The following is a 22,684-nucleotide window of genomic DNA, read 5'->3' as shown; positions in this document are numbered from 1 at the left end:
AGATAAGACTTATAGAGCATTACATATATGCAATATATTTGGTGGTTTCAATAGCAGGCGCATGGGAAAGCAATGTAATGAAGATGTTTAAGGGAAGTGTCATAAGAAACCTAATTTCTAAAATCCAGGATGTTCAAAAACATATTTGATTTTTAAATGCACAACAAACTTGACACAAACAGCAGTAGAGCAGTATGAACTGGAGCAGAAAATAAGCTTGAAAAGATGTCATCACCAGGGATGGGAATCATAAGGAATTTAATGAATTTGTTTCAGATTCTGGCTCCTCTTAACGATTTTGTTCCCTGATGGTTCTTTTTATACTTCAGAGGAAGAAATATTTGGAAAAAACTGCATTTAATGCCAAATGATGAGATCATTTAAGATTTTAAGAGAACAGATAGAAATCATTACAAAGTAATACATCTAAAACAACTCTTACAAAGGAGAGACTTTTAACAAGTGGAATAAGTGCAATACAATAACTATATAATAAAAATAGCAAAAAAACAAAAAAAACAGGTTAGCCTACATATGTAATTAATGATTTAATCTATTTTCATAAAATACCACTGATCAGTACAAAACTCAAATTGTGTATATTTAACTATACACGTTGTCATATAAACAACCAGTCCTTAACTACACTGATTAATGTCACACAATCACAACAGAACGAAAGTTCTGACCGAATCTTACACTAAAATGAATCAATTCATAAGAGTCACTCAGTCGGGAATCGGACCACACTTGCAGCCGTGTAATTTTTGATTCACTAAAAGGAACCGGTTCATAAGAGTCATTCGTTCGGGAAATGGACTACACTGGTCACGATGTAAAGCTTCGCGCTGCAGATACAGGGAACAAAACTAGTAAACACTGAAGGTGAGTCCCAATTCGCGTACTTTTAACGGGAGAAACGAGATGTGGAATGTTGGAAACTTAATTTACTTAACTGTCACAGCTTTCCTATTTTTAAAACCTTATAAAATCCATACTCAAATGACCCAATGTAGCTACACTATGCACCCATACTACGTAGCCTATTATTCCATCTAGCTGCGTATGAATTTTATGAGTCAAAAACATGAGAAATGCAAGTTCGACAAACGTTAATAGAACAGACCGGCCGAAAATCATTCGGTTCAGTATTTATTTTATTTTTTTATGGAACAGGTCCTGGTTCTCGGGTCTCAGTCCTACACACAGTCCCCAAATGAACTTGGCAACGGGAATTACGCTTCAACAGCTAAATAAGAGTTACCGTCACGTTTGGTCGGTTGGCGAAATGAGCCTTCGTGTCTAAACTGCAAATATGCTCGCCCCCGTCCCGTCTCTCCTCCACTAGCCTACTATCCTACCTACCGGTTAACCCAATTCGCTATCTAACGTTACTACCACGATTACAATTTAAAAAAGGCAAGCAGAACACTGAATAGAGACTTAATAAAAGAAGATCTGCCAAACCAAACATCTTTATTCTACTTGCTCATGAACAACAAAACCTGAACCAAAAATCAAAGCATATGGTTGTATACAGAATAAACAGAACAAACAATGTTACTACTTAGCGAGGCAGTGTAGTTCAAATACAGCTAAAGAGAAAGTTCCCCCCAAAATACAAAAGGACGTTAGGTAAATTGACAGCCCCAGTCACTATTCGCTTGAAAAGATGGAAGAGTGAATGGTGACTGAGGGCGTCAGTCACATCATCTTTAGTGAAAGTCATACAGGTTGCATAGCATGATAGTTGAGTAAATTAAGAATTTTCAATTGAACTATCCCTTTAAACATTAACTGCAAACACTCAACCTCGTCCGCTTTTGCGTTAACGTCTTGAATAAAATCAAAAACCCAATTTAATTACTACAAAACATTAGCTACATTGTAACCGAGTAGCGGTACAAATATATCGGCCCCACAACTGCTGTCTGAGTCTGTTTAAATAACTCCTGAAACTAACTAACCCATCACCAATAGTGATTTGAAAACCAAGGCAAAATGAGAAAAAAACGAACAAAAAAGTATAGTGTTGTGCGTGATGTGTCACAATAAACAGGGCACGACACAGACGCTTTTCATCGACACGTTCGTCTGTAACTCGTGTTCATGTTGCTTGTAAGTAACCTTGTACGTTAGATTAACAAACTTTGATCGGATGTTCACATTTAATTTAGTGTCTTATTACGGAGAGATCTGTGAGAGCACGAAACGCTACCTTAAATAAGGGCCCCTTCTCACTCCTCCTCTTCTTCCAGAACAGTTTCTTTCCCGAGTTCCTCAAAGTAGGGAATTCGCTCTGGAAAAGGGATCCTGAAATCTTGATCGCCCAGTTGGACACAAGTTTACATATTCAGGTCCGTAAATCACAGCAAAGGACAGGTCATCGCTCTTGAGCCGTTCGGTCGAAACAGCAAAAGATCCAAGTCCGAGAGATTCAGGTAGATTAAATTGAGAAGAAAGCAAAGAAAAACAGGAGAAGCGAGTTCCTGCGTCCGAGCGCCATGACGAGCTCTGTTGATACTGTGGGACACTGCAGCGGACGTGTAGTCGGGAGGGAGGGTTTTCAAAACGCACAGCTGAGAGAATGCAGCAGCCTGCGGTTTTTTTTTCTGTTTAGGCTTTGTCCTAGATAAACAACCCAAATTCTGCACTTTTGATCGTCATAAATAAGCAAAATGTATTTCTAAACCTTGCTGATTTAGTCTATCCGTAGTGGATAGTACACTCGGCAACGTTTTTCACTGACGAATAGTTTGTTTAGAATCTCCGCCTGCGTCATATAATGTCACAAATCACGAGAGTCACTGCAGGGGGATTTTTTTTTTTTTTTTTTTTAAATCCTAGTTGCAATCTCTCGGACACGGCCAGACTCGCAAAGAGAGATACAGTTTTTACTAGCTAAACCTAAGCTATGTTCTGAATGGTATACTTATTTACTACACTACTATTTCTACAATAAGCGGTATGCTAATTGCATTCATTGACGATCCGTTCGCAAAAACGTGCAGTAACAGAGAACAACGCAAAAAATACTGTATTCAAAAGTTCAACTTAACATTCTATTTCATGAATTGCTAGAAATGTTAAATTAAATATCTTAATTAACTCGACTGAATTTCCAGAGCTTATACAAACAAAACTGGATAAAAAAAAATGTATTTAAAAAATGATAACCTAATTCAATATGCACATTATTACACCATGTGGCAATGGCATACTACTTTTTAAAACATTTAACCTTGTATAATCCATATCATTTAACATAGGCCTACTATTTGTAAAAAAAAAAAAAAAAAAAAAAAAAGAAGGAAGGAAAAAAAAGGCCATTTTCATATTATATTATAGCACCATTAAGTAAATATTAATTCTCTCAAACATAAATGTTCTCTCATATCCCCTGAAACTTGTAGGTTATTCACCAAAGCTTTGCATCTCTCCTCCAGCTTGTGGCTCAAAGGTCAATTTTCCGCTACCTTCCACATGCACACTGGCACACACAAAGGTTAACACGGAGGTGAGGCTGTCAGAAGATCAACCGGTGTGTAAACCATACAAGAGACCTTTTAACATGACTGTGGTTCATGTCAGATCAGATGCTTCCCTGTTACATGATGATGGCCAAATACCTCATAGTTTATAAAACAGGAAGTGTTTTCCATTTTAAACACATAACCCTATATGCTTCATTCTAGGCGGGGTTTAATCCTACAAACAGAAGCCTCTGGCATTCCTTTCAGGAATGAAGGAATATTTTTCACAGGCAATATCCAGGTGTGTAAATAAGAATAGGAACATTATTGACAATTTTTTTTCTCTCTTAATTTTTTTTTCCACCAATGCGTGGTCTCTTCTGTGTTAAAGGGATAATGCACATCTCTCACTCTCATGTTGTTCCAAACCCGTATTACTTTTTCTCTTTCTCTGGAACACAGGGCATGTTTTAAATGTTTCTGAACATGCTTCAAAACCATATTGGACTCCTTTTGACTTTCATCAAATGAACAGTTGAAACATTCTTTGAAATATCTTTTGTTTCATGAAATGAAATGTTTGGAACAAATTATGGTGGAATTTTCATTCTTGTGTGAACCACTGTTATTTTAGAATCATTGAGATGATATTATATATTTTATTTTCATATTTTCTGTTTTAGTTAAAGTTTTAGTAATTTTGTTGTGTGTTTTTGTCATTTTAGTAGTTTTTGTTTTAAAGTCTATTTAGTTTTTGAGTTTTTTTTTGTTTTAAACTAAACGATAAAAAAAAGTTTTTTCTATTGTATTTTATTTCAGTTAATGTCTATTTTATTTCAAGAAATGAAAATGTTTTTTTTTTTTTTATGTTTTAGTTATAACGATAATAACCCTGGTGTGAACTATCCCTTTAAGATGGCAATATATTGTCATCCTATAGTCCCTGAAGGCAAAGTTCTCAAGCCCTAAAGTCAACAGGAATTACATAATCAGTTTTCTACCTCACTGGCTCTTATCATGATGAAGTAATATATCTTGTAAGAATTTACTGAATGAAGCATAAACAGAGCAAGTCAAAGGCAATACGTGTATCCTACTAGTTTAAAAGCATGAGAGTCTTCTCCGTGTTTATTAACAGTAGCGCATATACTTCCGCAAACAATTTACGTAATGACTCATCAGTTTTACAGAGCCTGCAGAAAACGTTAACGCCAACAGAGAACATGGACGTGATGGATGCGCTTCACAATGTCAGACTTGACGTTGAAATGGCCCTTTATTAGTGTTTGGCTTGTCCTTTGTCTGCTCGAGGAAAAATTACAAGACATCGTCGTGAGCTATTTGCACTCTTAACTAAATTGGGCCACTATAATGGCAACATTTGGTAAGCAAGTGTGTGTAATTGAGCTGAAACAGTTCATGAAGGGCTCATTTGAGCACATATGTGAGTGCTGTGTGTTTTGTCATGCCTTGGCTAATGAGAACAATAAATCAGAAAGAGAAAATAAATATGGTAAATATGTATGGAACACAGAAAAAAAGAGGTGAGAGGAATAGTATTGCGAGAGAGAATAATAAAGAAGTTAGATTTATGGTGGCACGGCTCTTGGATGTCAGAAGTGATCCCGGCGGAGCAGGCAGCAGCCCTCCGGTCATATTTCACTGTTGCCGGGGGTCATTTAGCCCACCCCTGCGGGAGGGGCAGAGGCTGTAAAGCCTGGTGCAAATTTCTTGGATAACCCCGGAGGGAAGGCCCGCTTTGATTTATCACCGACCCCGTCGCGGCCCAGTCTGAGGAGTGCAGGTGATTCACAATTACAAGCATATACATGTTTTTACAGCCTTATGCATCTTCATTCTTTATGCAAAAGGAGAAAATAATGCCATTACACTCAAAGTGCCAGAGCTAGAAAGTTATGTCGGCTTTTATTTTTTCCCTCGAGTGAGTTTGCGATCAGCAATTTGCAGCCACACACACACACACACGAATCTGCCACGTTTGAGGCGACAGCTGTGTCACGGGCAATAAAAAAAAAGCATGGAGGGGTTGAGCGAGAGAAACAGATAGGAGAAAGAGAGAGAGAGAGAGAGAAAGAGAGAGAGAGATGTGACAAATGCTTTTTCCTCAAAACATGAGAGCCTGCTCTGACAGACAAAATAATGGATTCAGGGATCCTTTTGCAGCTTGAACGCATCTGTTTTCCAAGGCCGTGACAATCTACCACAGCCATCTAAATCTTCAAAACTCTGAATTCATGACCTAATGTCAGACACAGAATAAGTGTGAGTCTGCTGCATATTCTCTGGTTTCATTTTAGGAAACGCCAACATGATAATCATTGAATCATTAAAGTCCAATCATTGATTCTTGGCTGTTTGTCGTCGTATAGTCGTAGCTCTCAATTAATAAGTAACAAAGGTTTTATAAGCACTTGGTCAACCATCTTCTACTGGACATAATATTATTTCCACTCTCACTGGATGATGTCCTGTGGTCAGTCCAGAATTTATCCGTGCATTTGACATTAGGGATAATTCTTACACCCCACACTTTTAGTGTTTATGAGGGGCGTTCATATATGAGATGGAGACCGCAGCTTTAAATCCCATCACTTCAGTGCTAAGATCAATGTCAAATACAAAATAACCAGGATATAGTTTTATAAGATAATTAGAAAGACAGTAATTAAAATGAAAAGCATTAGGGATGCATGATATATATCAGAACCATATCGTTATTGACCACTACTGACCAGTATTAAAGAAATATTTTTGTGAAAACTGTGATACTTTTCTTTTCCAGGATTCTTAGAAAGTTCAAAAGAACAGCATTTGTCAAATAATTGTCTTTACTCACTTTTGATCAATTGAATGCATATATGCTGAATATTTTGCAAAAAATAATAATAATAAAAAATCTTTTTAACAGTGTTTATTGATTTATTTACATCTATAGTTTTAAATTTCGTCAGTCTAACACAACCTAAACTAAAAACACAACTATGTTCTATTTTTTATATATAAAAAAAAAGACAAAATCAAATTATGGGAATTATATTATAATGTAACATTTTAAATTGTCCATGTTTTCTATCAGTGTTACAACTTATCCTAGTGGTGTTGTAGGCTATAACACTGTAAAAAAAAGTGTCTGCCTTAAATTAAGTACTATCAACTTAGTTGTTTAAGTCATGACAACTTAAATGACATTAAACTGACTTAAAAATGAGTTCAATCTTGTATAACTTGTAAAAAAAAAAGTCCCCCTGTAAATAACTTTATCCCTTAAAACTCATCTTTGATCACCAAAATGAATTTTTTTTTGTCATGCCTTAAAATAGCTTGAATGTAACTCTACACCCTTGCTTAATTTAGTATACGCAGTTCTATGAATATGCAAATTAGCCCCGCCTCCACTCACTCGCACCAGCTCAGAGATCCACTCGTCGATGATAACACGTTGACCTCCCCACATAAACACATTTCTTTGCACCAAATGTTCTCTGCGGTTCATCATCTAACACATCCTGCTTTGTCTTTCCCTCTCTAACCTACTCAAAATACATCTATCAATATGATTTCCAGCCCGTGCTATTGATAATCTCAGCGTTCCAGTCCCAGCAGAACTTCAGCAGGATATTGAATGTCTGTTTCCACACCAGAGACTGTTAATAGTGCAGAGGTTAATGAAAGAGCAGTATTAATCTGCCTTCAGGTGGGGGAGGTTTTTAACTTAACCTAACCTACTTTAAGAAGCCCACTGAGAGACTGTACAAATAAACTAGCGTTTCAACTCTGAGAGAGAAAGACTGCAAAATTATACCTCCAGGCAAAGCACTTGACAGATTAGGCACAAAGCCATCGGTGAAATTAGTCAGGTCAGATACAGCCATAAATGATTCATTCATGTGTGCGCATGGCAAACGGAGCGTGAGCATGTATGTATTGCATATATACATATAGGAGACTCGCATATCGCCTTCTGGGAACCGAAACCAGGAAGTCAATTAACTCAACCCCTGGGATTTGATAAATGGGTAAAAGATTTTATAGGAAGGGTGAGGGTGAGACAAGGATAACAGCTTTTTCTTGCACAATCCATTCTGCTGTCTTATTGCCTTATTCCACTGACCTCATCAGTCATGAACATATTAAACATTCCCAGTGTCCACAGGCCTTGATTAAAAGCCCCCACGAACTCCACGACTCCTGACCAGGAAATATTGAACATTTTATCAATGCAATGATTCATTGAAATGTTTGTATCATGAGCCCAAGGTTTTCTTGCAATGGTAAATGAGTATCATCAAATCAGTAAGCAGTCATTTAGTTGATAAATAGTTAATTACATTGCCTTTTTTAATTGAAAGCATTTCAGGAGCATTAACAGTATCAGTGTGATTAATGACACCCTGCCATTTTCTAAAATTGCAGTACAACATACATACCTCTTCCTAAAAAATTAAAAGGCACTCAAATGAGAGTAAAACTCTTGCCATGTTGAAGAAAATAAAAAATCCACTCTTCCATCCATCAGTGCTTCTTTGTACACCCTAATTTATTCTCCCACAGGATGAAGTAGCTGTATTTGCATAGCGCAGAGCCATCAAAGAGGCATAATTAACTGTGACAATGGATATAAAAAAAACATACAAAGCACAAAACAGAGTTTTGATATCAGAGAAAGTGTTTGCTGGTAGTTCGGGGCAAAATGCTTATTGTATTTATATTTTAGTCATCATCTGATATTTTACTAGTATATTTTTTTCCTCAAAGATAAAGCCATTTACCAATACTACTACTATTTTTGAAAGAAGTCTCTCAAAACTGTTTTCTGTTTGAAATTAGAATTGAAATAAATGTAATTTATTCCTGTGATGGCAAAGCTGAATTTTCAGCATCATTACTCCAGTCTTCAGTGTCACATGATCCTTCAGAAATCGTTCTAATATGAGAAACTCAAGCAACATTTATTGATATTATCAATGTTGAAAACAGTTGTGCTGCCTAATATTTTTGTGGAAACCGTAGTAAGGGCTGGCGAAAGGTGGCGAATCGTATGTAACATAATAAATGTCTTTAGTGTCACTTTTGGTCAGTTTTATGCATTCTTACTGAATAAACGTATTCATTTCTTTCTGACCTCACACTTTTAAACAGTAGGATACATCCACAAAAGAATTTGATAATACAATTATCTCGGTCAGAATACACATAAATGAATTCAGAAAGGCTTGATTTAATGAAAGCAAACACTATGTGACTCAAGATATCCGGCAAAGACACAACTTCCACACACACACACACACACCCACAACAGTTTGTGGTTGTCTGAGAATGCACGGGTGTTCTGTGATAAGGGGAAACCCCTACTACACGTGCTTCCTGCCAATTCTTGTGACAGCTGAACGGTTGCTGCTGACTGACAGCTCACCAGACTAATCAGGCTGAGGATAGGTGAAGAAATCTAGATAACTGAAAACAGATATTGGCAACTGATTTTAGCTCAGCTGTTTCACATCCAAAGCGAAGTGTTTTATTGCCAAATACCCACACACAGGCACATTCTTTGAAAAAAACAAAAAAAAACAAGAAGTTTATTTCAGTACAAAGATATATATATCCTGACATGCAATCAAACAGCAATGCTTGCGACTTATTTAACAGTTTTCTGTACACTTTCAATTACCACATTCTGCCAGCAACTAAAACAAAGAGGCCATCTCAACACACCCTGCTGGAGGTGCATCTGCGTACAACATGCTAAGCATCCGCACAGCATTAACAAAAGCTCTTAAAGGGATAGTTCACCCAAAATTAAAATTCATTCTATGGAGAAAAACAGTTTAAACATGCTTCAGAATACCTTCTTTTAAGAGAGAAAGTCATACAGGTATGAAATGACATGAGGGTGAGTAAATTACGACAGATTTTAAGGGTGAACTATCTCGTTAATAAACAAGTGTTAGTGCACTTTATATGCATAGTAACTCTCCCTAAATAACAGTTTTGTCAAGTCCTGAAATAATGCTTTAAGATTCACCAGTAAGAAATCTTAAAAGAGGCTAAATAATATTTGAGCATGTTATGAAAACATGTAAAAAGTATAAAAAAAGGTTCAGAAAGTTTGAGAAGACTGGTATTCTGAGACTATAAGTTCTGTTGTCTGAGGTAGACAGCTGGTTAAAACCCGCTGCCTGTTGTGTGCAAGCACCTGATATTGGGCAGATAATTGAACTCTGACCCCTGAACTAGACCTCCCTGGCCAGTCTAGAGCCTTAAAAAGCAGTTTCCATGGATTCAGCTGTCGTGAATACAGCAGGAGCAGCGTTTTCACATGCAGTCTGTCATCAGCTAGGAGGACACACATGTACATCTCTGTCTGAGACTTATTACTTCTCGCCTGCTAACACTCGGCTACGCTTTGGTTAAATATAATTATCCACAGCACATTTATATGCACAAAATTTACAGAGAAGTGCTTCAGTTACTTGGGATATGGAAGTAGAACTACAGTCAACCGTGGACTCTAAACTGCCCATGCTTGAGTGGCCCATTTCCCCTTTTCCCCCTCTCTCTCTCTCTCACTCCCCCCTTCCCCCATAGCACCTCCTCGGCCTGTCAGAGTGCATCATGGGAACACTTCAGCCTGCCAGCAGATTGTCCAAGGCTGCCAACGGGACGGATGAATAACTTCTATTCATCATTATCTGAGAGAGAGCGAAAGAGAGGGGCAGAAGAGAAAGAAACAGAGGAACTGTTATAGGATAGTCAACTCACTTACGAGAAGAAAACTTCCAGGCTATATTCCTGATGTCAGAGGTCACATTAAAGTCCATAATCTGGAGTTAGCCCTGAACGCATAGTGTAAATGCCAGGAATACCCTCACATCAATCAGAGGCTGCTACATACACAAGCAGACACATGTATGCGCCTTAACCCAAATGATGTGACCTGACCCCAATGCCCTGGAACTGCTCAGGGACTTATTCAGCGCATCTTGTGCCGCAAACATCTGCTGTACGAGCAGGCACTTCTTATGTGAACTCAATCTGTTTGGACTAGTGAAAGAACCACATGCATTAAGATAAAAAAAGTAGCAATTTTTTTTATTTTGTTTACATGTGTATAGTGTTTTTACTATTACTACTACTACTACTACTACTACTATTATTATTATTATTGTTATCAATTTATATATTCTTTTTGATATTATTGTCTTGCATCGGGTCTAGGGAATAAAAACAGTGGAAAATAATAACTGGGTGAGGGAGACGCTCACAAACCTGTACACATATGTATATTGTGTTAGTATTGCTATTACTAATAAAAAAATATTTTGTTAGTGACTGATAGCAATAATTGAATAAACATATAATACAACTTCGGTCCTGGAGGGTCACTGTCCTGCAGAGTTTATTATATTTATAATTTATATGCATTTCATTTTTAATATTTCTTTTAATTTCTATATTGTGAAAAAATAACTGGGGAAGGTATACATAAAATGTGTACATATTCAGACAGACTGTCTGAATAAAAAACAGTCAATGTGTCTCTTTATGAATGTGTGTTTATGCGTCTCTAAAGTGCCTGAATTACGGCACTGAATGACATAATTGCCCTCTTCTACACCCATCCATGTAATATTGCTCTATTTCTGCAAACATCCGACTGAATTAAAGGAGAACTCGGCAACTCTAGCGAACTCTAGTCACTTCTTCGCTGATTTTCCCTTTTGTTGTCATATGTTTTCCCCACGAGCTTCCCCTACAGCTGTGGGGGGGCGTATATTTCACAACACGGTCGTAAAAAACTCACTTGCGGCGGCCTCCTCCCCCTCTCTACCGCTGCTCATGTGCGTTTGTTTTGATCGGAGCAAGCCAACTGTATCGTGTGGAGCTATGTCTAGGTGGGTAATCTGGTAATACATCATACATGCGTGGGTGTTTATGTCGAATTGCCGTAAAGCAATTTGTGTTTCGCGCTCGTTCTCGTTTCTCACGAGACTTCCAATTTCTATCTTGCCGGGACGGTAGTCCCCAAGTTGCAAGGTTGGTTTTCCGCCTGGGAACGCTGGGGGGAGCGGGGAAAGTCACCAATATCACCAGAACAGGTTGTTTAACCATCCAAATGATTTCTAGACAGTTTTATTAAGTTAAAAAAGTTACCAAGTTCTCCTTTAACAAGTGCATATGTAAGAACATCAGATCATCAAACGGTAAACATGAATGGATCAGAGAGAGAGAGAGAGAGAGAATGTGTGTAAACTCTACCTTCCTGGTAAGCTCCATCTGCCATCACCAAATGGAGGATTTTAGGATACAAGTGCTGGTGCTCAGTTCCCAGAATGCTTTGCACCATGCTGGAGCCCATTGCAATGTTCTCATCTTCATCCTCATGAATCGCCTAAATAAACAAAGAATTTATTCATACAAATAACAATCTAATACTGGATAAAGTCATGCAAACCGATTAAAGTCCATAATAGAAAGGGATAATCCACCCAAAGATGAAATTCTTTCATCATTTACTCACTTTCATGTTGCTACAAACTTGTAAGACTTCATTTCTTCCGAGGCAAACAAAAAAAAAGGTATTTTGAAGAACACTTGGGTCCAAACAATATCCGATCCACAGAAAATCATATGCAATATGAGGGTGAGTAAATGATGACAGAATTTTCATTTTTAGGTGAACCAACCATTTCAGTTAAGAATTCTAAGGTCATTTTGACTACAGTTTCTTCATTTTAGTTTTTTAGTTTTGTTTTTGCAACTGGCAGCAAAAATTGCAGCAAATGACTGCAGTTTATTACACTTCCAGTGTGACAAACCATACATAAAAAGCATCATAAGGCAGCACATTTAACATTCTTAAAGGTTAAGGATAACATCTGTATCTAATTCCCAGAACGAACCCCAAGGCTAAAAACAAAACATAGACGAGTGTCCTCATCTCAGAAGTACATGGCTGCATTGTTATTGGTGGCGTTTGACCACTAAAGACCTCTTAGATATGCAGAATTTCCGCAATGCATTCAACTGGGCACAAAACCACGGAATCTCCCTGGAGACTTGGTGAGAGTTGACATTTAATGCAAAACGGAGGAACTCAGACCTTGATCTTGTTGTAGGCTTGGATGAAGTTCTCAAAGCCCATGGCCTGCTCTAGATGGAACCGCAGCTCCTCCAGACGACTGAAGATACTGTCCTGTTGCTCTAGGTCTTCATCGTCTTCTTCCTCGCTGCCATCTGCACTCATACCCATGCATAGGTATAAAGACATGCTATAATCTATCACCAAGTTCACACAGTGAGAGTATACTGTCGTGGAACATTGGCTGATACTATGCTGACCTTTGTCAGTATTGAAAGTGTTATTTGCCAGTGTCACTCCACACACTGTAGTCATACAAAGTCAATCAATCACCAGATTTAATTAACCAGAACAATATTTAGCCAATACATATTTGTTTTCATTTCTAGTGTGCTTAGCAACAAAGTTTTGAACGTGATATTTGATTGTGGTGTATTTAGGGTGCAGTTCTATTGTGTTTGTGGATGCAGTCAGCAATTGTTCCGAGTTTTTATGGACATAGTTGTGTTTGTGGATGGTGTCAACATCTGTAATGTGTTCATAGATGTGGTTAGCTGTTGTGTTGTGTTTGTGAACATGACGGGCCTTTGAGTTGCATTTGAAGATGTTGTCAGCTGTTGTCCTACTTTTGCGGATGCATTTGGCTGGTATGCTGTGTTCACTGCTGTGCAGTGTTAGTTATGTCTAGCTATTGTACTGTTTTAGTGGATATGGTAAGCTGTTGTTATGTGTTAGTGTTTGTATCTAGCAGTTGTGTGGTTTTAGAGGATATGGTTAGCTGTTGTGCTGGATATGATTAGCAGTTGTGTCTAGCTGTTGAGCTGTTTGAACACATCTAGTTAGCTGTTGTGTGGTTTTAGCGGATATTGTTAGCTGTTGTGCTGTTTTAGTACCCTGGTAATCCAGAGTTCTCGCGAGAGCACAAGTTGAATTTGCTCAGCGAGTTACTCTGGTGTCGAATAATAATGCTCATTAAATATGCCCCTCGATCTGAGCTGCACCAATCACATCGGGTTATCTGATATAGGCGGGCCAGAGGCGAGCTAAACAGGTGACGACGTTGAAGTCATTAGTAAACATTGCAAGATGGCTATAGATGAATACCAGTTGTTTGAAACGGCTTTGGCCGCTACAATGAACGAGTTAGACTAGGCTTTTTATCTAAAACAGGAACAGAAGACGCCGCTCGAATCGTTCCTTTGCAAGAAGGACGTTTTTTGTTGTTTTGCCGACCGGATACGGTAAGAGTATAATCAGAGAATGTCTAATAAGGTTAGCTCCGCTGGTAGCTGAGGTTTATTGTTGTGATTGGTCGTAGTGTTATGCAATTGTGTGCAGTGAGATTTTCAAATGCACGCTTGGTGCCGCCCCTCGAGCTGGGCAATTTTCATTAGCCGACGCCAGACCATTCATCTTTTAGATTTAGGTCTGGATTTCCAGGCTACTGTTTTACTGGTTAGCTGTTGTGTCTAGTCATTGAGCTGTGTTAGCAGTTGTGTGGTTTTAGAGTATATGGTTAGCTGTTATGCTGTTTTATAGGATATGATTAGCTGTTGTGTCTAGTCATTGAGCTGTGTTAGCAGTTGTGTCTAGCTGTTGTGCTGTTTTAACAGATATAGTTAGCTGCTGTGCTGCTTTAGAGGATAAGGTTAGCTGTTGAGTTGTTTTAGCAGATACTGTTAGCTATCATGTTGATTTAGTGGATATAGTTAGCTGTTGTGCTGTTTTAGCAGATATGGTTAGCTGTTGTGTCTAGCTGTATTGCTCTATTAGCGGTTATATCTAGCTGTTGTGCTGTTTGAACGGATATAGTTAACCGTTGTATTATATCAGTGGTTGCGTCAAGCTGTTACTCTGTGTTTCCGGATAAAGTTAGTTGTTGTCCTGTTTTGGAGGATGTGTTCAGCCTTTGTGCTCTATTCGTGGATACACAGCTGTAGTTGTTTATGGATGCAGTCGTGATTGCCTTACCCGATTGCCACTCCTCATTGAGCTGGCCTTCACTGCTGTTCTGCTCTTCATCTTCCTCATCCTCCATTCCATTAGTAACTGGCCCTCCTGGCTCTTCCTCACCATGGCTAACATCATCCTCTTCCTCAGCCATTTTAGTAAAACACTCCTCCTCTGGACTGCATTTGTCATCAACAGCACTAGCCAGCCCATTAAGAACAGCTGCCTCTTCATCGGCCGGGCTGCCATTGGATCCACCACCATCGTCCTCCTCTTCATCATCCTCATCATCATCTTCACTGTGCTGCTCCTGGAGAAGCCTCTCCATAGATGCTCTGAGCTCCCTCAAATCTTCATCCTCATACACACTGAGACAGAGACAGTCATAAGTGATGGTGTTTTTATGTGAGTAGGTACACAGGCATTAAGTTTTGTGTGTGTCTTACTCCTCAGGTTCAGACTGCTCATCCGCTTTATCCTCCAGATCCTCAATCTCCAGGTTGTTGTTAGGAACGACGGCACCTTCAGTTTCTGCAGCAACACTGAACACTTTACTGAGGTCTGGTAAGGAGCACGTCCTCAACATCTGATACAAAACACAAATGATTTCCTACATCACAAACCAGATACCCACACAAGAAATATTCGTGTTCTTATGAAGCAAAAAAACTTTAGTGAACTATGTAACACTTCAAATGCAAAGCTCCCTCCCCAGTCCACTCAGATTGTTTATTAAAAATAAGGTGCAAAAATGGCTCATCCTGAAATCTTCAGGGTTGTGTCGTCATTGCCATGAGCATGTAAAAATATGCACAAGTTCAAAATACTACTTCGTATCCAGGAGGTGCAGGAAGTTTACTCATGTGCTGAACTGTAACACCTGTGCCCCTGCATAGACAGAAGGATCCTAATGTTAGAAACAAGCATTTGAAGCTTATTTTTAACAACATCCCTGATCGTTTCCATCTGACCTTCACAGTTTGTGCAGCACATTTCAGTGTGGATTGTTTTGTGAACCTGTCACAATGCAATGCAGGCTTTGCAAAGAGGTTGTCATTGAACGATGAGGCAGAGCCAACTATATCACACCCAACAGCAAATTTAAACGATCTTACATGTGAAGAGGGCATTTACATGGAAGTCTTAAAGGCACAGTGGCAAAAAGTGTCCCATTTAAAGCTAAATTTAAAAATGAAAAGAAAAAGTGCATGTTTGTTTTAGAGAGTTTATTTATTTATTTTTAGAAAAAAAGTAAAAGAAATAAATTGATAAATTGTTCTCAGTCAGAAAACCATTTAAAACCATTTCCTAGAATTTCCTTTCTTGTGTACTTAAACCCTTATAAATTGATTTAAACAGCCACACAATCTAATTCCTAAATGACAACGATTCTCCTGTGACAAAAATCACACTGACCCAGAGAAAGCAGTTGTCATGTATATGTCAAACATCACAGTATGGTTATTTTTGTCATAAATATTAAAATTATCACAGAAGTACAGGGATAAAAGTTTACAGTTCAGATATAAACACTGATGTCTACGGTAGCGATCAAAATAAAGCAAATCACCTTTTGAAAGTAACTTGGCACTTCAAATAACAATTGTATTACATTGTTACGCCACTAGGTGGGTAACAAGTGTGTTAAAAATGTATTTGTCATTGAATCAGTCATTCATAAGATCTAAAAAAAAAGAAAAAAGAAATAAGTTAAAAAATATGGGTATGTTCTAAGCAGATAGTCAACTATTGTTGTTTTTATTTGTGTTTTATAAATAAATAAATGAAATGAAAAATGCTGATTCATCCAGTAATGAAATAAGTGCTAACAATGATTACTTCTACAGCATTAAATAATATTAGTTAATGATGATTTCCACATTTACTAATACATTATTAAAATAAAAAGTTATATCTGTTAATATTATTAAATGGACCTGAGCTAACATGAAAATTTTTTTTTTTTATTAACTAATGCTAACAGAGATTAATAAATACTTTTACATATGTATTGCTTAATGCTTATTATTAATATTATTAATGAATGGAAAAGATCTTATCGTAAAGTTTTACCAAAAAAAATTAACAATTTGAATGCACAGCTTTAGAGATGCCTATAAGAAAATCAAACTGTCAAAACAGTATCCTCAGATAACATGATGGGCCCAATCATACACCCGGCGCAACGCAGCCTAAGTGTTTTTTTGCTAGTTTCAGTCCGACGCAATTATCATTTTCACGTCCTGCGCCGCGTTGTTTAAATAGCAAATGCATTTGCGCCCATTTGTGGTCTGGTCTGAAAACGAGGTGTGTTCAGGCGCATTGTTGGCACGTTGCTATTTTGAGGCAACTGAAATAGACTGCGCCATTGACCAACTGAAACCTGGTCTAAAGTCAATGCGCAATATTATCATTATTTTTTTGTTATTTAAAGAGCTAGTAGCCTAATGTGCGCCTATAGGCGGGTCCACAACGCACGTACACTTATTAATCACACAGGGACGCACAGCAGCACACAAACATGCCAAATATTTAAAATAAAAGGATTACAATATAAAAGATTATTACTGCGTACATAAAGATATGGTGGAATCCAGGTTGTCCCGTTGATGGTCTGCTTGCGCACTTTTACCCCGCGCACAAGCAGTTCCATTTGCACTCTGGAGACGCGTTCGGTCTTTCCACTATCAAATTCCGTCACGTAAATAGCGAATACGCTATGGCGCCAGCGCAACTGGCATTTAAAGGGAATGGGAGATGAGTCTCTGATTGGTTTAACGCATGTAAATCCCAAAACACACCCATTACTCATTAAGAGAATAGGGACAACCCTTTTAGACCATGCGCCTGGCACGCCGACCATTTTTTCCGTCGTTAAACTAGCAAAAGTGGATTCGGATACGCCCTAACTGAACTTGTGCCCTGCGCTTTAGACCATGCGCTTAGATCGTTAAAATAGGTCCCGATGAATAATCGGCTATCGGTATTGTGCATCTTTTTTTTGTTCAAGCTTTAATTATAAGGGTTGGACATTGTCATAAAAAAAAAATAACTTACGATTACTTATGGTGCAACAATCCAACATTATAAGTGGACTACAAATGTGCAGAATACAGTTAGTCAACTTGAATTGGAATAAAAAAAATGCACAAGCACAAGCACAGTCTCTAAGTCTCGAAGTTGTTCGACCTGAATCGTGCACAGGAATAAAACAACTTGGCTATTTAACACTCAGCAGGGACTTAAAATTGTCTCCACAGAGCAGAGGAGGGCTTTAATATCGGCGCGGTCATCCATTTCCACTACAGCCGTCAGTACAGAGACGCACTGTGTTCTCGCACTTGGACAGAAGAGAGGAGTGCTAAACTACTGATTAAACAGACTGACAGCCTGTACTGAGAAAGACAGCATTTAGTGTGTGTGTGTGTGTGTGTGTGTGTGTGTGTGTGTGTGTGTGTATGTATGTGTGATCTGCCTGTCCAGTTGTCCAGAGGGTTGGGTGCAAGCAAGCCAAAAGGCCAAATGTGCGTGCGTGTTTGCGAAAGTGTGGGCATGGGTGTGAATGTTAATGTGCTTTTGTAAGGGCAAAGAAAAGAATTTGTGTATGTGCGCCTGTGGGGTGGGCGAAAAAAAGTACACAGGCCAGCGCAAAGTCTTTTTGGTTTACTGGCACATCAAGGATGTGGAAGAATCGCATTAATAACGCTCCACTCAGGAGCTCAAACACACACACGCATTCAGCAGTCCTTCCAGCACAGATTTGCCCCGAGGCACATCCACACTCATACATATGTCTACCCCTGCTTGCACACACCATTATGTGCACACAAACACAAATTTCAGTCTGTGGGAAAACAAATCACCGCAAACAAAAACTCTATGAGATACAAATCTGAGCTTCTCTATCATTCTGTGCTAAGTGCTATGCATTATCGAAGACTGCCATCTGTTTCTCCTGCTATAGTGCCATCTCTTTCTTCCTTATAGTCTTTCTCTAGCTCTTTCCAGAGCTCTCTTCTTCTCTCGCCTTGTCTAGTGTTTCTAAGAGATTCTGCTCTAATCAGTGTGATGAATAGTAGTAGTGTGGTCCTCCATTATGCGCTGTAATAATCTCATATTTTTCAATTAAGAAAAACACACACACCAACATTTCTTCACAGTCCTTTGCAGTGTTGTTATTGTAAACTAAAACTATTAAAAATAGTGGTAACACTTTACAATAGGGTCCCGTTAGATAACAACAGTTAATGCATTAACTAACATTGACCAACAATGAGCAATACATTTGTTATAGTATTTATTAATGTTTGTCATTGTTAGATAATAAAAATACAACTGCTCATTGTTAGCTCAGGCTCATTAAATAATATTAACAGATACAACTTTTGATGTTAATGTATTATTAAATGTTGACCTTAACATTAACTAAAATTAATAAATACTTTAAAATAAATTTTCACTGTTACTTTATGTTAGCTTATGTAGTTAACTGATGTTAACTAATGGAACCTTATTGTAGTGTTCCCAAAATAGTTTTCTGTGACTGAAACAAAACTGATGTAAAATAAAATATAAATATTAGATGAAAAACTTACTGACATAAGTTGAAGTACCAAAAACACTAAAACGGAAAAACAGATGTATAGAAAAAAACTGTAAATGCCAAAAGCACATAACATTACAAAAACCTAAACTAAAATTAAATGAAAACTGAAAATACAAAAATAAAAGCTAACTCAAATAAAAATATTAATTAATAATATAATAGTAAATAAATAATACTAAAATAATATCCTTCATCAAGTAGAATTATGCAGAATTTTTCTTTGAAAATTCCTACAGGCCTTTCTGGTTTATCACCTGGTATTTCTCATTTTACACCCCACGGTGTGATTTATATGGCTGATGACTTTTAACACTTTTTCCTGAGATGAAATAACAGTCAGTTCTTAAAGTGATCACCCCCCCCTAAAAATAATTCTGTCATTAATTAGTCCACATTTTCTAAAGAGACATGATCGCTTTAAATGATAAACAGATTTAATTTAGGGGTTTATTCACATATAAACATTGTTGAGCGAACATAAACAGAAGCTCAACTGAACCTGCTTGAAGTGTGAGAACTAACCTTGCGGAAGCTCAAATGTTTACCACAACTGATGTGTTTATATTTGAATAAATGGCTAAATTTAATCTGTTCATCATATAAAGCAATTGTGTCTCTTCAGAAAATGTTGTACTAAACCGTTCAATAGTCCGTTTTACGATCTCTTTATGAACTTTTTGAAGCATCAAAGTGGTAGTTGTGTAGCTGTCTATGGAGGGACAGAAAGCTCTCAGATTTCATCAAAAAGATCTTCATTTGTGTTCTGAAGATGAACGAAAGTCTTACGGGTTTGGAATGACATGAGGGTGAGTAATTAATGAAAGAATATTTATTTTTGGGTGAACTATTCCTTTAACACCACAAATTCATAAACAACAACAACCCAACCACAATGCTCCACTCTCCAGGCTAAGGTCTATAAACATTCTTGAACCATCCTACCATCTGCCCCCTTGACCCTATTCCCTCCCTTTTTCTACAAGATCATATGTGATTTTAGAACAGACCACTCAGCACTCAGTTAGGTTTTAAGAGCTGGCATTCACAGGCCTGGTATCTGTCACTGAAGCCGTAGGAGCATCTTCAAGATCGTCCGTCTTCCTTTGGCTGGACTTGTCTGCGGATTCTACACTATCAAATATTTCTGTCTACTCTATAATGGGTTGCATAGGAACTGGGCTGGTTTGAGTCCTACCTCAAACGGATATCTTGGAGGAGAGTGGTGTCATGTCAGCTAACTGCTGGGGTACCTCAGGGTTCGGTACTCGGCCACCACCTCTTCTTGACACAATATCGTTATGAATCTCAGCCTGCCCAATAGACATCTCAGCCTGGATTAATGAACACCACTTTGAACTCAAATTAAAATCCCCTATCTAGGAACCTAGGAATACCTTTCCAATATTGTCCTTGAAGTTCATTTGGTCGTCAAACCCCACTTCTTTGCAGATTTGCAAGATCAGGAAAATTAGACACATAATATCTGAGCATACTCTTTGTCCAGGAATGTCATTTCCAGACTGTACTGCTTTTAAGCTGACTTTAATGCATGTGCATTCAAACCTCTCCAAATGATCCAGCATGCAGCGGCACATTTGGTCTTCAATGAACCCAAGAGAGTGGACATTAAGCCTCTCTTTGTTTTACTTCACTGGCAGCCAGTTGCTGCCCTCATCAAGTTCAAGGCACTGAGGCTTGCACACAGAAAAGTCACTGTATCTGCACCCTTCTAACTACACTCACTTGAAAATGTATATTATCTCCAGAAATCAGTGGTCAGTACATCTGTTACTCACAGAATCTTACCCACATTTGCCTGGATTTTTGCCCCAATTCAAAGTCTGAACGTGCTGACGCTAGTTGCCAAAAGTCAAAGCCTTTCTGCAAATTTTTGGAAGTCAAAGTTCACGTAAGAAAATCACGTAGTGTATGATGGGCACAGATTTTGTCTTTTTTGGCTTAAGATTATGATTCCATCTAGTCGGAGGATATCAAACATATATGATATTTTGAGCTGATTTTAGAACACATTATTTACATTTGTTGTGTCTCTGAGCAAAGAAGCAAGTTTCTGCATGAGTTTGTTGTGTTCGGAAAGTCTGATTGATTGGTCAGTGTGTGATGCCCTGTTTTTCTCTGTAACCAATTGCAAAGTGGACAAGTGTATGATTCCTAGTGTTTTAAAATCTGTTCAGATTTTAAACGTTGTGCAGTGTATTCCAGCCTTCAGTACTTGAAGATTTGGACAGAGTTTAGCTTTACTGTTTTGCAGCCTGAACTAACATGTGAGAGAAAGAAAACAGATAGAATTGTATGACAAAATGCCACACACTGAGACCCACACACAAGTACAGTGGGGTTCCAATTGCGATGCTCACCTTTGGGTTATTTGCATCGAAGAGGCCAGTGGAGAGGCCGATGAGGAGAGCGTCGTCATGGTGGCGGGAACGCAGAGGAGAGACGGAGCGGGAACGCGAGGTGACGGAGGAAGAGTCCTCCAATGAAGATTGGGCAGACAGGATGGCCAATGCTATTGTACGTCTGTGAGCTGGACTACTACTTAGCTTCACAAACAGAGGCTCATCTACTGGAAAAAGAAAGAAAGAGGTCAACAAAAACTTTATTTAGTTCTTGTTTTTGACAGTGGAGCTGCATTTAAACAGGCCTTCTTAAAGCTTCTGTGGTTTAACATTGTTTAAAGGTAAATGTTAAAAGTGTAAAGTGGAAGCCGGGAGCTCTTTGGTTCATAATGAGACATGCTTGTGTGAGAGGGAGATAAGGTGTCTTAGTATTGCATTGAGACTACCTGCAGGTTCAGGATGTTTCTCCTCTCTATGCGGTATCTCTGAGGATTCTGCTTGTATTACTCTGCCCTCTGCTGGCCTAAGATAAAAAAAACAATGATTAAAGGGATAGTTTATCCAAATTATGGAAATTCTGTTATTATGTTCACTACTGTTCAAAGGTTTGGAGTTTGAAATGTTTCTTGAGCACCAAATCATGGGACACTGAAGACTGGAGTAATGGCTGCTGAAAATTCAGTTTTACCATCACAGCAATAAGGCCTTTTTTTGGATAGTATACAGATCACACAGGAAAGCACAGGGCAGAGAGGGGAGTGAGATCGGCAAAGGACCTTGAGCTGGGAATCATACTCGGGCCGTTGGAGGCATAGTTGCGCTATATTCAATACAATATTGTTATTTTTATATACAATATATACAATTATTTTTACTCTTATTTTTTATCAAATAAATGGAGCCTTGCTGAGCATAAGAAACTTCTTTCAAAAATATTTTTAAAAAATCTTATCAACCCCAAAATTTGTAATGGTAGTAGTGTGTTCCAAACCTGTGTGCTGTTACTGTAAGATTTCATTTCGGAAAAAAAGTGCTTACGGAGAAACTGGAGTGTCATTTGTCCATGCCTGCATTACTTCTGTTGGAGGCTGTTGTGAGGTTTTCTGTGTGACTTCATCCAGAACTACTGACTCAATATCATCCACCACTGGAAGGACAGAGAAATGTGATTTTGTAAAAAACATTAAATGCAAAA

General features: G+C 38.2%; 2 protein-coding genes across 9 annotated transcripts in view; both read right to left on the bottom strand.

Annotated features, from left to right (window-relative positions):
- sh3rf1 (SH3 domain containing ring finger 1) overlaps window positions 1-2,540 on the bottom strand; it is a 52,253-nt gene extending 49,713 nt beyond the window's left edge. The window contains exon 1 of the mRNA XM_084432727.1: window positions 2,219-2,540. The gene's annotated coding sequence lies outside the window, so the exon portion shown is untranslated. The remainder of the gene's footprint in view (window positions 1-2,218) is intronic.
- A 6,436-nt stretch (window positions 2,541-8,976) lies between these two features.
- Window positions 8,977-22,684, bottom strand: part of nek1 (NIMA-related kinase 1) — a 29,315-nt gene continuing 15,607 nt past the window's right edge. For 5 of the 8 annotated variants that reach the window (XM_084431597.1, XM_084431593.1, XM_084431594.1 and 2 more), the window contains 8 exons: window positions 22,528-22,636; window positions 21,936-22,012; window positions 21,508-21,716; window positions 14,970-15,109; window positions 14,545-14,891; window positions 12,595-12,728; window positions 11,751-11,883; window positions 8,977-10,183 (listed from right to left, as the gene is read on the bottom strand). In XM_084431597.1, coding sequence (XP_084287723.1) covers window positions 10,170-10,183; window positions 11,751-11,883; window positions 12,595-12,728; window positions 14,545-14,891; window positions 14,970-15,109; window positions 21,508-21,716; window positions 21,936-22,012; window positions 22,528-22,636 — 1,163 coding nt within the window. In that variant the 3' untranslated portion in view covers window positions 8,977-10,169. The remainder of the gene's footprint in view (window positions 10,184-11,750; window positions 11,884-12,594; window positions 12,729-14,544; window positions 14,892-14,969; window positions 15,110-21,507; window positions 21,717-21,935; window positions 22,013-22,527; window positions 22,637-22,684) is intronic. The other 3 variants (XM_084431598.1, XM_084431599.1, XM_084431595.1) reach the window with 1 other exon arrangement.

Source organism: Rutilus rutilus, assembly GCF_951802725.1.
Source record: "Rutilus rutilus genome assembly, chromosome: 15".
NCBI classification, from domain to species: Eukaryota; Metazoa; Chordata; class Actinopteri; order Cypriniformes; family Leuciscidae; genus Rutilus; species Rutilus rutilus.
Note: the sequence above shows the minus strand (reverse complement) of the source record. Positions and strands in the feature narration are given on the sequence as shown.